We start from the raw sequence: 13,795 nt of genomic DNA on the forward strand, positions 1-13,795 counted from the left end.
GCACCACCAATCGGGACACGGGAAGGGCTCCACCAATGAAATGCACGGAAGGGACTGATTGACAGGCCTTGGGAGGAGCCAAGTCTCCACAGGTGGGTAAACCTAGAGGCTGTGGGCGGGGCCAGAAGGACAGCTAAGGAGGGCTCATGAATATTAATGAGGCGGACGCACCCTCGAGTGTCTGAAAGGCAGAGACACCGTTTTGTGAGCCTGAGCCTGTGGTGGCAGGAGGAGTCCCACCCCGCTCCCAGTGCTGTTCCCCCCTTTGCCTTGTTATTGTAACGGGTTGTAATTAAGTTTTATTTACCCATTCCTGCCTGGGGTTTGAGTCGTTTATAACACCAGCAATTCACGTGAAGGTTCACAGAAATCTTTTGGAATCCTCTCCTGGTTTGGCTTGGGGAGCCTGGAAATGAGACCAGGAGAGGTACCCCTTTCCCATGGCATTCCATGGCTGACTGCACTGTTCAGGAACTCCCAGGAAAACAGGCAAACATACCCATTTCCAGTTTCATAGAACATTTTATCCCAGGTGCATTCATCAATAATACATCTTCTACAATTAGCGAGTCCAATGTCAATCTCTGAATTTTACAGCTCAGCCTTAATTTTTGAGTCAAACAATTTTATTGGGAACTTGAACAAAAACCAAACTTTTCCTTCTTGAACTGACTCTATCTACTTGTCTATATACAGAAAACAGCAAATCTCTTAACAAGAGCTAAACCTAATACAAACGACAACTATTTAACTTCCGACTATTTACAGCCCGCAGGCCCCAAAATGTGGGTTTCCTTCCTCAGGCCAGACACAGTCTTTTCTCTGGAACTGCCTCCTCTTGATCATTGTCAGACTCTACTGGCGCTTGATGTCTCTGCCAAATGGAAAAAGGAAAAAAGGAACTTCTCATGTTGAAAGGCTACTTAGAAAGGTGCAATTTTTGTACACCCAAATGCCATGTCCTCTGTCCATGCCCCAGCCAGATCAGCAAGCAGGCAGGGCAAGAGCCAAGGAGCGGCCCCAGTTCAGGAATGCAGAAGATGAAAGATCAGCCTGTGCCACCAGGTCAGCACCAGACTCCAGGGCCAGCCCATCCTTTCTTCAGGCCTCCCCCCCAGCAGTCAGGGTGTTCCTGGGCAGGGCTTGGGTGCATTGAGCCCTAACTAAGCCCCCCTGAAAGCCCACAGGCTGTTGCTGCCCATGCTGCATTGCCCTGGGCCAGGCCTGGCACGGCAGCTCCACTGTCCCTGGCCAGAGCAGCAGCTCAGCCCAGTTCTCCCACCTTGGGGGCCCTCAGCAGTGGGCACGGGGTTGCCTCCTTTGAAGAGGAGCCTGTGAAGCTTGTTGGTGCTGTCTGAGCTGCCCCCACTTGGGCTCCACCGATGACAATTTGTTCTTTCTGCTCTGAGGCTCTTGCACCTCTGCCCAAGAAGGATAGGACCCTGGAGAGAGACAGGACAAGTGACTCCAGCTTTGGTGACGTGTCCAACTAAGCCAGGATCAGCAATGACTTGCAGAGCCTGGAGGGAGCGTGGCCCATTTGGGAAGGCGATCCAGCTCCCTGGGCACTTGTGTCCTCACTGGAAGACAGAGCAGCCGTTGGCTGAGGCCCAGGCAAGCTGAATCCCCCCTCGTAGGGACAGAGCAAGATTCTGCTCTGGGGAAGCTCAGGGCCTTCTGAGACGAGCAAGGAATGTCCTGAGCAAGAGCAGCTCTACTCCAGGGGGCTGCAAGGAAAGGCAGGGGCAGCTTTCCTCTCATCCTGGAGTTTTCCTCCAGAAGGAATGACAAAGTCAGTGCCAGCCACCTACTCCTGCTGCCCTCTGGCAAAGAGAAAAGCAAGGAGCAGCCCTGCCCTAGGGAAGTCCCTGCCAGGCTCCCAGCACAGAGACTGGGGCCTACCTGTGCACACTCTGCTTTTGTCGGTGCTTGTCTCTCTCATATTTCCTCTTCAGTCCCTGGAATGTCTGCACATAGGTGATGGATTCCAGTGCAGGATAGAAGTTCTCGACGACATGGGCAACCAGGGACTTACAGTCTTCCTGCAGAGGAACAAAACACGGTCTCAAGTCTCCAGTGGTCACAGGCCACAGTTCAGAAAGCTTCCGAGTTCCCTTGGCAAAGGAACTTGGCCAGAGCCAAAACACTTTTGTTCTGGAGCAAGTGTGAAGCAATTCAGCTTGATCCTGAAGCCAAGAGCTGAGATCTGGAAAGAATGATTCATGTTCCCATGGCAAGGGACACCAGAGTGAGAGTGAGCCGAGGCTGTTTGTGACACTTGCACTGAAGCGGGAGGCTGCACTGGGCCTGTTGAGTGAGAGGCCACGGGCGTGTCCGAGCGGAAGCTGCTGCTGAACTCACCAGTCTGAGGAATTCAAACAGCTCCAGCACAGCCCAGCGGAGCAGGTTGTACGTGGCTCCATTCTCCAGCAGAGCTTGCACGAGGGGTGCCAAGAGGTTTCCCTGGATGATGTAACGGGTATAAAGCTCATCCTTCAGGGCAATGATCTTCCTCAGGAAGTGCAGAGCACCTTTGTGAAGAGAAAAACGCAAGGATGCCAGAGCCACAGGTCAGGACTGCAGTCCAGAAATTCATTTCCATCCCTTCCCATGAATCCTGAGTTCAGGTGTCCCGTGGAACACCTTCCACCCAGGACACGCTAAGCTTGGAAGAAGAAAATGCCAAAGGCTACTCACCCAAGGCCAGAAATGTGTGTTTGGAATTGATCAAGAGGAGGACTCTTCTTAGCAGATCCCAGTGGAGGATGTAACTCCTCATGTGCTCCTTGTGTCGCGTCACACAAAAACCCAGCAGCTCCAAAATTAAGGCCAGGAGTTGTGCCGTTTGATAATCATCTGCAAGGAAAAGAATGCCTTCAATGAGCAAAAAAGACGAGGAAAAAAAAAGCCCTGTGCTCAGGTGCTACTGCAGTTCCTGACATGGTTTTAGTGGACTTTGGCTGTCCTGGGTTGCTTTAGGAGGCAGAACTTTGGGGGAGAACAAAACAACCAGCACAATGGTGACTTTTTTGGCCCTTGAAGCAAATCTTAGAAAGCATCCAAGTCCAACTCCTCCACCATGAACAACCCTCCTCCGGGAGGTCCATCTGCTACAAAGCACAGCTGGAAGCCATGTCAGGGAGGGGAAAGAGGGACTGAAAATGCTGCCTGCAGAACTCCTGTCCCCGGGGAGCAGCCTTTTTCCTCAAGTGTATTCCCACCTGGCCTGACCGGCTGATCACTGGGAGCACACCTGTCAGTCCCTTCCAGACCCTACAAGCCTCCAAAGGGGGAAAACAAGGAAAAACCCTCCTTTGCTATTTCCCAGGTACCTTTTGCTGCATTGGCCAGAAGCGGCGCAGTCAGAACAGGAAGACAGCGCGTGTAGAAGGAATTGAAAAATCCAAGTATTTTGGATACCTAAGGGAGAAAATGGCTTCATTACATCCTGGCCTCGGCAGAGACCTTCCCAGTCAGAAAGCACAGTGCCAGCAGAAACAGCCTAAAAAGAATTCCCTTGGCTCCGACAGCTCTGCCTGTATCCTTCTGGTGGGGCCTGAGGCATACAGGTATTCCCTGCACAAAGAGCCATTTCTTTCTTTGGGAGGAAATCTGAGAGACATCCAGCCCACCCTGCTATCCCCAAGAGAATCCCCCCCAGGCATGCCAATCTATCGTGGCAATCCATGACTCCCAAGGCTTGACAAAGTGTCCTTCAAGTTCTCTCCAGTGCAGTCATTGCATCATGACAACCTGACAACCTTTTCCCAGGTATTCCTGTCCATTCCAGGGTATGAACCTGTGGACTGGGGGTGCCAGGGCCTCTCCTAGACCCCGCTGCTGCCAGATGTCTCCCACAGGCAGCAGGAGCTCTGGTCAGACAGTGCTGTGTCCCTAAAGTGCTGCTTGGGGGAACAACTGTGGGCACAGTGCCCCAGACACAGCCTTGGCCTCAGCCACAGGCTCTGGAGACTCGGTCTTCTTTGGAGCTCCTTGCCATTCAGGCTCAGAGAACAAAGCACAGCCAAGCACTAACCCCAAGCCCAACCTGTTTAGATGCTGGGCCCACAAGAAGAGCACTCGAGAAGACCAGAGTTTCTCTGGGCTGAGGCAGAGAAAAAATCCTCAGCCCTTTGCATTCCCTTACCTCAGCTGTGGCCAGCAGATTCCCTGGATCAAGCAGTGTCTGCAACAGCTCCATGACCTGATCAGCTACTCCAAATGCAGCAGCAGGATAGCAGATCATCTGCTTCATGAGCACACGGATGAGGTCAGTGCCCTGCCAAAAACCCAGACAAAGTAAGCCCCAAATAACTAGAGTGCAATGGGTTTCCTGGTTCCTATCAGTTTGGTTTGTTTCTTTTAATAAAAATGAAAATGAAATAGAAAAATTAAGATTTTGTTTGGCTGGCTTGTTTCCCGTTTGCCCTAAGACTGGTCTATCCAAGCACCTGCAAACCACTTTTACTTACGTGGTCTCTCTGCTGGGCCTCTTGCATGACAAATTCTTGGACCACGAACGGACAAAAGTTGACAAGATAAGACAGGACGTCTGTGGCAGCAGATGCCACTTGCAGATCATCCATTCCCTAAGAAAAAAGAGATTTATTTGGTAGGGTAAATCAGGTTTTCTGTTTCTCATCAGGTAAAGCTGCAAAGAAAAGGGAGTGAAAGGTTTTGGGAAGGTTTCATTCCCCAAGTCTCTCTGAGAAACACAGTAAAATGGTTCCAGAGAAGCAACAATAAACGAGCAACCCCTTTTGCCCACTCTTTGCCTCCTTTAGAAGGGACTTTCTGTGAATCTGTGGGTCCTCATTTAAGCAGAAACCATTCCCTTCGTGCCATTTCCTGGCTAGAATAACTGAGACACTGATCTTCTGTACCCGTTGCCTACAACTGATTCACGTTGTACCAAAGGACCAATTGTACAAGCCAATCTGTCTCTTTCTTCTCCTCCCTTCTCATCAAAATGGACTGTAAGGCAGACTAAACAACCCCAGTCGCTGCCTTGTTGTGTGGGTAAGTTAAAGGTGGTTAAGCTTAAGTTTGCCAAGGTCAAGTTTGTGAAGAGCCTTCCTTTGCCTGGAGGTTGTTTAAAAACTTGGCAAGTGCCTCATTCTGCCTTCATGTTCTCAAGCTTGCAAGTCAAAGGTTGTTCTTGAACTTCTTGGGAATGTGAGTGTTTCTCCCACCCAGGGCTGCGAGGGACTCAACCAACCTTCCCCTAAAGCTGCCAAGCTGAGCGGGGCAGAACAAATGTTTGGCCGGCAATGCTGTGCCTCGCTCAGTTCCCAGCTTGTTCCTGCAGCAGAGAAACACCCTGGAATGTGGGGTTTGTGACGAACAGCAGCACTGACCCCGGATTGCAATGGTCAGGTGGCAACAGCCGCCTCAGCCAAAGGAGGGACAAAATTGTGGTTTCCCATTGCTGCTCAGGACAGAGAAATCTGCTGCCGCCATGACAGGATCTTCTGGGAAGGAATGAGCCAACAGCTCCAGAGGAGCTAAAAAGGTTTCTGTGGCCCCAGTCCAAGCACAACTACAAGAGCCCCAGCAAAACACCAGTGCAGCTGCCCGGTGGCAAAGAGTCTCTTTCCATCTTAACTCTGCCTTGTCCCAAGGACTGCGCTGAGCACAGAATTTGCCCCTGGTGCAGAGTCACAAGAATCAGGGCAACCCAGGCAGGTGCTTGCAAGAGCGGTGGTAACTTTGGGATTGTGGCTAGTCCAATCCACTTCCACTCTCAGCAGAGCCAAGGTATGCGAGCAAAGGGACACACAAGTGCTCAGCAGGTCCAACAAGTGCACCACTGGGTCTGGGCTTTCCTGCTGTGAGGAAAAGCAGCTGGAAGTTTTCACTTACCAGTAGAATTTCAAGAGCAGGAAGAAGTCCCAGCTTAGCCAAGCCTTGTAAAAATGCCTCCCCGTTCTGGTGAAACATGAGGGAAGAGGCGCAGAAGTCCTTCAGAAAGGTCACCTGTTGCATAGGAAAAAGAAATTTCCCTTGTCTTAGAGTAAGAAAACCCTCTGAAAGGAGGGAAGGCTTACAATTTCTAGCAGAGTTGGAGTCCTGGTTGGACTTTCCTAGAGAACGGTCTTCTTCTTGTGGTGTTTCCTCCAAGCTTTGCCCACATCAACAAAGCAAAGCCACAAAGGAAACACACAGAGGAGAAATCCGTCACTTGGCCTTGACCTCAGAAAGACCTCAGATACAGAAATAAAGTTCCCGGGGATGCTGAAACATTCTGGGAAGAAAACAGAGCTTGAAGTCGAGGGTGTTGGTTCCATGCTGGTCCTTTCTACACAAGGAAATCCTGATTTACAACAAAGAAATCAGAACTTATATTGCCAGAAATCTTTCCTTAAGTGAGGACTTAAATGAAGATTGAGCTGCACTGGCAAGGATTCCTGTTCCCAGAAAGACCTTAAGGAGTGCAGAAGGCCTCAAGAACAGTCTCCCTTTTCCTCCTTCATCCTTCTCCTTCCCAGCCCGCAAGCACTGACTCACCAAGTCCCATCGCTGGTGGGCACCTGTAGCTCCAGCTGTTAACTGGGCCAGAACTTCTGACCAGAATTTCTGGTCTTTCTGCAGAACACACAAAAGGAACACAATTGACACGGGCCCTCTGGAAAGGCAGAACAAGGCAGAACTTCCATCTTGAGAGGATCCCCCACTCCCGCAAGCCCAACTGTCCACCCCTCCATTCATTGTAGCCCAACAAAGGCCAGTGCAGGGCACACAGATCCCGCAGGATCCTTCCTTCCCAGGGCATTCTTTTAGCAGTGCCCGTGCGCGGCAGAAGCAGGGGCAGAAGCGCAGAGCCACAGGGGTGTCGCCCCGACTTTGCCTGCTTTTCAGAGTTTGCATTCTGTTCTCACACAGCTTCAAGAAAACAATGTATATTTTTAGAATTTATCTTTTTGTTTACATATTTCTCCTCTGGGAGGAGAAAGGTGACTGATGGTGGTCTTCACCAACGAGGTCAAAGAGGTGGCAACCTATGTAGCCAATCTTGTGCCTTCTGAAAGAATTGTATATAAGATGGAGTCAGAAAATTAAATATAGAACTTTCCTGCTGACCTTCTTGCTGCCTGCCTCATTCTTTCACGTCCCTACTGGTGACACAGGGGAAGCTGAGCTCAGGGGAGGCTCCCAGAAAGTGGAGCTCCCAAGAGCCAGCCAGGACACAGCTTGTCCCATGGGGCACCCGCCCTGTTCCCCTTGCCCTGAGAACATCCCGCAGGGATCCCTTTCCCTCCTGTCCAGCTGCAACCTTGCCAAGCATCTCGTCAGGCCCCCCGGGCAAGGGGAAGCAGATGAACAGGTTCCCAGCTGGCTGCAGCCACGTCCTGGTCGCCCTTCCTCGCACTCAAACCAGTTCTCTCCTTGCAGATGCTCTGCTCTGCACTTCTGCCCCAGCCTTGGCTTGGCACAGTCACAGCCTCTCAAGTCCCAAGAGAGACTTCAGGACCTCTAGGACAAGACCTCCCTTCTGGCCAAAAACGTCAGTTCCCCCATTGCTTAAGCCTCCAAAGGGACAAGAAAACCAAGGTGAACCTAATCACCATCATCATCATCTCTCAAGGCTTTGGACGCTTTCTGCGTCCCCGTATTTCTCGGCAGTCCTTCCCAGGGGAAGGAGCACTGGCAGCGTTCTCCCTGAGCCTGCTCTTTGGCGTCTCAGGTTCGGAATGAGCTCCACAGACATTGCACCTGCCCCTAAGAGGGAATCCTAAAAGCTGCCCGTTTCCCAGCTCCCCCCGCAATCCAGCTCCAAAGCAATCTGTTGCTCAGCTATCAAAGAGAAGAACTCGAAACTCTTGACAGCCCATTCAGGAACCTTTAGATCCTTCCCTGAGCTCTTCCCTTTTTTAAACTACATAATCCAAGGGAGGAGAAAGCAGCAGGATTGTTATAAACGACTGAAACCCCAGGCAGGAATGAGTAAATAAAACTTAATTACAACCCGTTACAATAACAAGGCAAAGGGGGGAACAGCACTGGGAGCGGGGTGGGACTCCTCCTGCCACCACAGGCTCAGGCTCACAAAACGGTGTCTCTGCCTTTCAGACACTCGAGGGTGCGTCCGCCTCATTAATATTCATGAGCCCTCCTTAGCTGTCCTTCTGGCCCCGCCCACAGCCTCTAGGTTTACCCACCTGTGGAGACTTGGCTCCTCCCAAGGCCTGTCAATCAGTCCCTTCCGTGCATTTCATTGGTGGAGCCCTTCCCGTGTCCCGATTGGTGGTGCCGTGTTACCCCGCCCGGCCTCCCAGCACCAAGTGTCCCTCACTCCCGGCGGCCTCTTCCAAGGGGCAGATAAACTCCTGCCCCACATGTCTGTCCAGCCCTGTCAGCCAGAGCTGCCGGGCCGTGACCACAAAAGGGGAGGGGAGCATTGAGGGGAGAACAGACAAGGGTTCAAAACCAAACTGGAACAACAAAAGTGCATGCTGAAAGAACTGTAAACCTTAAGGGAACTTCTCCCCGCCACACTCAACAACGCTGCCTCATTTGCATGAGCCAATCACCACCCCTTATTTATAACGGGATCATTCACATCCTGTGCACGTGCAGGCAGGTCTGATAAATGGCCATGCCTTGGCGACGCCAGCTCCAGGTCCCAAGCCATTGAGAGCAGGTCAGAAGCCCCTTACCTCCAACACATGCACGATCTCCTCTCTCTTGCAGCTGATGAAGGAGGTGAGGCTGGCCAGAGAACCCTCTCCTACCCCAGCTGCCTTGGGCAAGATGATGGCCTGAATACACTGTGCCCAGTACAGCTGGTGGAATTTTTGCTGGAGCTCAGGGTCTCGGATGGGAAGAAGCTCCTTCAGCTTGGTTGTTTCCTGCAGGAGCTGCCCGCACCATTTGGGCTGTGCCAAAGAGGGGTCGTACTCGAGGCATCTGACCACATCCATGATACACTCCTGCGACAGCAGCACCTCCAGCACAGCTCCTTGGTCAAGCCACAGAATACCTTGCATAATGGCTGACAAATGCTGCAAGGCCCGGCTGAGCTGTGACTTCTCACAGACTTGGAAAAGCTCTAAGAGTTTAGGAATGTAGCCTTCGTTCTTCAAGGCAAGTGCCAGCTTTTCCCTGTGGCTGGCTGAGGAGCGAGCAGAGGTGATCAGCTCAGCAACCTCAGCCAGTCTGTGAACCTTGCAGGGAGGAAGGCTGATCCCAGGGCAAATTGCAGCCATTTCTTCCTGGTCTTCCTCTGGTGGCTGCAGAAGATGCAGGGTGACTTCCAAAGGTCACGCGTGCCAAAAGGGCAGCAAGAGGGAAGCGACAGGGAAGCACGAGGAGAGGCCACACTGTGCTTGCCTCCTGTTGGCTCTGCCTCTGGAGCTGCCTCAGCCTCCTCTGGTGCTTGCCTTTATGATGTCACCTGCAGCACGGGAGTCCGTCGCTTAGCTCCCTGATGACCTGGCCTCAGGCTGCCAAAGGTCCTACATTCTGCCATGTCCCCGATCACTAACTGGTGGGACTTGAGGAGAGAACTTGTAGAACTGAGGGGACACGTACCAGCCGCCTCCCCGTACCCAGCAGCAGAGGCTGGGTTACCAGAAGGCTGCAGAAGCTGAGGGAGGGCAGGTTTCAGTGAGCTCTTAGGAAGAAATTCTTGCCTTGAAGTGAGGCTGGGCACTGGGCTAGGTTGCCCAGAGAGGTTGTGGACTCAGCTGGCCTGGAGGTGTGCAGTGGGTTGACCCTGGTCAGACACCAGGTACCCACCAGAGCCGCTCTGTCCCTGCCCTCTGCACCTGGACAGGGCAGAGAAAATAAAACCAAGGGTCCCTGGATTGAGATAAGGACAGGGAGAGATCCCTCCCCCTTCACCGTCACGGGCAAAGCTGCCTCAAGTTTTGGATATTGATGGAATTGATTATTCCCAGCATCAGGGCAAGATCATGAAAAGCCAAACAAATCTCACAGTCACTTTTCTTCCAGCCATCCCTCTATCCCAAAGTCTCCCTCGTCCCCCCCCCAGAGGCACAGGGAGAGAGGAATTTGGGTTCTGGTCAGTTCAGCCCACATTGTTGCTTGCTGCTGCTGCTCAGGGAGAGGAGTCGGAGTCCCTGCCCTCCTCCAGCACGGGGTCCCCACCATGGGAGACAGTTCTCCAGGAAGTTCTCCAACTGGAGTCCATCCCACAGGAAACAGCTCTCCACAACCTGCTGCCACGTGGGTCACACTTCCTCAGGGTCAGTCCTTCAGGCCCTCCTGCTCCAGCCTGGGTCTCCCACAGGTTCACAAGGCCTTGCAGCAAACCGGCTTCAGCATGCAAAGCCCCTCCCTGCACGGCTCTGTGGGCCTGCCAGGACCTTGCCCAGCAGGGGCTTCCCATGGGCTCAAAGCCTCTCTGTGGCCTCCTCCTGCTCCGGCGTGCAGGGCTCCTCAGGGGCTGCAGGTGGATCTCTGCCCCCTCTAACCCTAACCCCAACCCTGTGCCCTCCATGGGCTGCAGGGGCACAGCTGCCTCCGCATGAGCATGGGCAGCAGGGAAATCTGGACCTGGCAGAGTTTGTCCCAAATTTCTGCACAGCTGCTTTCTCTGGAAAACTCTGTGCTAAATCCCATTGGTCAGGGATTCACACGGCAGGGCTTGGGGCGAACTTAGCCCTCAGAAAGCCTCCTGCCCACAGGCTGTTACTGCCCATGCACCAGCACCCCCAATCCTTCTCCTCAGGGAACACCACCAGGTTTGTTTCAGGTCTAAACAGTATTTTGGATGTTTTTCTTGGTTTTGGTCACTGCTTTGAGCGCCTCTGGCCCCATCTCAGTGCTCCAGGACACTCTTTGGCTGGACTTTGTGGTGCGAGCATTCCCGAGTGCCCCCTGGGGCAGAGCCCGGCCGTTTCAGCCGCGCCATGCATGCAGATCCTGCTGTGCCAAGCTGAGCCGGCCATTCGGTCCTTAGGGAAAGGAACCTGGAGAGGGTGAAACTGCCAGGCAGAATTGGGCCTGGCTGGGGAAGCTGAGCCATGCAGAGCAGAGGGCGCCAGCCCTTCCGAATGCCACATCCCACTGCGGTGCTGTAAGAGACGGTCCGAAGATCCCTCATCTGCCTCACGACCATCGTCAAGGACAGAGAATGAAACCCCTCAAAGGGACTTTAAAATCTCAACACAGCAGTTCTGGCCTGGCTGAGGTGGGATGTTGGCCAAGTGCTGCCTGCAGGTGTGTTTGATGGAAAAACCCAGCACCCATATCGGAACATCAGAACCTGAGCAGAAACAATGGGCAAGTCACGGTGAAGTGACCGCGCCTGCTGACACTGCACCTGCTGACGACCGGCTTGTTCTGAGTTCTCTAAATGAACACACTGCAATGATTTCCCCCACCTGTTTGGCCAACTGCCTGTCGCTTCGGAGAGGACTATAAAAACCCTGGAGACCCCCGCTCACTTTTGTGATCACCCCACTGGAGAAACTCGTGTCTATAGGCATCTTCAAAAGCCTCGAGGACTCGACCCTCCATGTTGGTAGCTATAATCCCCTTCCCCTCTTTTTCTGTCTTTCTTACTATTCTCTTTTCTCTCCCCACTATCACATTTGTTGGCACTAAATGAAGGTGCATTTGTGATTGAATAAACGGAGTTTGTCCCCCGCTGTGTCTTTTGCGCTCTGAGATCCCTAAAACGAACCATCACGAACCCCGCTTGTGTGAGCAGATCGTGACACAGAGTCAGTCCAGTGAGTGGTGTCAAGTCCAGTCCCATCCCCTCCCTCTGAGCCAGCCCCATTTCTATCATCGCGCGGGGCAGGCTCACGCTTATGCCTTAGGGGTCTTTTAAGAGCAACTTTATTATTGTCTTTATTTGGCATCGCTGTCCCCTTTGGACTGGGAGCGGGGCAGTTCCTCGCCAGGTGTCCCTTCAGACCACAGCGAAAATAAGTAGGTGGTTGACGTGGTGCCTGTGGTGGCAGAGGTGGTGGTGGTGGTGTCGGCGCTGCAGCTGCAGAGACGGACACCAATGTCTGCTTCCTTCTCTCTTCCTCGGCACACGCCAGTATTGGCACTTTTGCCGAGCAGGCCTCTATGATAGTGGTCAGCGTGGGCGGTGGGTCGATGGGAAGGCCCACGATGACCTGCTGGCAGATCGCGTTTGTGTTGGCCTTGGCCCTGTTCAACAGCAGCCCTGCGTGCAGACTGGGGTCGCCGCCTTCCTTTTCCAGGACTGTCTTCATTCAATTAATAAAGTCGATAAACCTCTCATCAGGTAGCTGTTCGATGTCGCCAAAACTAACTGGAGGGTCAAGCGATGGTAACAAATTGAACGCCTGAACTGCGGCTTTACGAATTTTATCAAGCACCCCTTTTGACAGAGCCCCTAATCTGATCATTAGGGTCTGCCCACTCCCCCTGGCCGCTCAGGTGATCTATTGTGATCGCATCCCCAAAGGCATCAAGGGCACTGGTAGAAGCTTGCAGGAGCTCAGACTGGATTCCCCTCAAGGATCGCTTCCATGTCCCCTCCCAGAGCATGTACTCTGGGGACTCGAGGAGACACCACACCAGCAGCCATCCCTAAACACCTGCAATCTGTGCCATTGTTTTTGTTTTTTGTGAAACAGAAGCACATTGGACTCAAGCTGTCATGTCCATAGGAAGACCAGCTTATATAACTTGACAGACATTTGGGGCAGTTTCCCAGCCTGTAGGTCCAAGTATGCTACAAACACAATTTGATGCAAAAGGAATTGCCTTAGATGCCAAGCTGGGGCTATCCCCAGTGTTATGAATAAGGGGTGGTGATTGGCTCGTGCAAATGAGGCAGAGTTGTTGAGTGTGGCGGGGAGAAGTTCCCTTAAGGTTTACAGTTCTTTCAGCATGCACTTTTGTTGTTCCAGTTTGGTTTTGAACCCTTGTCTGTTCTCCCTTCAATGCTCCCCTCCCCTTTTGTGGTCACGGCCCGGCAGCTCTGGCTGACAGGGCTGGACAGACATGTGGGGCAGGAGTTTATCTGCCCCTTGGAAGAGGCCGCCGGGAGCGGGGGACACTTGGTGCTGGGAGGCCGGGCGGGGTAACACGGCACCACCAATCGGGACACGGGAAGGGCTCCACCAATGAAATGCACGGAAGGGACTGATTGACAGGCCTTGGGAGGAGCCAAGTCTCCACAGGTGGGTAAACCTACAGGCTGTGGGCGGGGCCAGAAGGACAGCTAAGGAGGGCTCATGAATATTAATGAGGCGGACGCACCCTCAAGTGTCTGAAAGGCAGAGACACCGTTTTGTGAGCCTGAGCCTGTGGAGGCAGGAGGAGTCCCACCCCGCTCCCAGTGCTGTTCCCCCCTTTGCCTTGTTATTGTAACGGGCTGTAATTAAGTTTTATTTACCCATTCCTGCCTGGGGTTTGAGTCGTTTATAACACCAGCAATTCACGTGAAGGTTCACAGAAATCTTTTGGAATCCTCTCCTGGTTTGGCTTGGGGAGCCTGGAAATGAGACCAGGAGAGGTACCCCTTTCCCATGGCATTCCATGGCTGACTGCACTGTTCAGGAACTCCCAGGAAAACAGGCAAACATACCCATTTCCAGTTTCATAGAACATTTTATCCCAGGTGCATTCATCAATAATACATCTTCTACAATTAGAGAGTCCAATGTCAATTTCTGAATTTTACAGCTCAGCCTTAATTTTTGAGTCAAACAATTTTATTGGGAACTTGAACAAAAAACAAACTTTTCCTTCTTGAACTGACTCTATCTACTTGTCTATATACAGAAAACAGCAAATCTCTTAACAAGAGCTAAACCTAATACAAACGACAACTATTTAACTTCCA

General features: G+C 52.4%; 1 protein-coding gene across 1 annotated transcript; it reads right to left on the minus strand.

The window, feature by feature from the left end:
• Positions 1–784: 784 nt before the first annotated feature.
• Positions 785–12,194, minus strand: LOC136301287 (serine/threonine-protein phosphatase 4 regulatory subunit 3B-like). The gene is made up of 13 exons (XM_066204218.1): positions 12,033–12,194; positions 9,532–9,586; positions 8,658–9,250; positions 6,508–6,585; positions 5,863–5,976; positions 4,473–4,589; positions 4,148–4,279; positions 3,333–3,420; positions 2,698–2,856; positions 2,362–2,531; positions 1,903–2,042; positions 1,283–1,442; positions 785–874 (listed from the first exon to the last, which is right to left on the minus strand). The coding sequence occupies exons 1-13, from the start codon at positions 12,192–12,194 to the stop codon at positions 800–802; spliced, it is 2,043 nt and encodes a 680-aa protein (XP_066060315.1). The 3' UTR covers positions 785–799.
• Positions 12,195–13,795: the final 1,601 nt, after the last annotated feature.

Source organism: Chamaea fasciata, unplaced genomic scaffold, assembly GCF_029207755.1.
Source record: "Chamaea fasciata isolate MVZ Bird 193981 ecotype frontalis unplaced genomic scaffold, bChaFas1.0.hap1 SCAF_25, whole genome shotgun sequence".
NCBI classification, from domain to species: domain Eukaryota; kingdom Metazoa; phylum Chordata; class Aves; order Passeriformes; family Sylviidae; genus Chamaea; species Chamaea fasciata.

Bases quoted from the DNA above. Each gene is read 5' to 3' on its own strand.
- LOC136301287 (XM_066204218.1), bottom strand. From the start codon at position 12,194: ATGAAGACAGTCCTGGAAAAGGAAGGCGGCGACCCCAGTCTGCACGCA. The intron at 9,587-12,032 runs GCAAAAGTGCCA...GCCCTCCCTCAG, and splicing joins CTATCATAGAGGCCTGCTCG to CTTCTGCAGCCTTCTGGTAA. The intron at 4,280-4,472 runs GTAAGTAAAAGT...GGTTTTTGGCAG, and splicing joins AGGCCCAGCAGAGAGACCAC to GGCACTGACCTCATCCGTGT.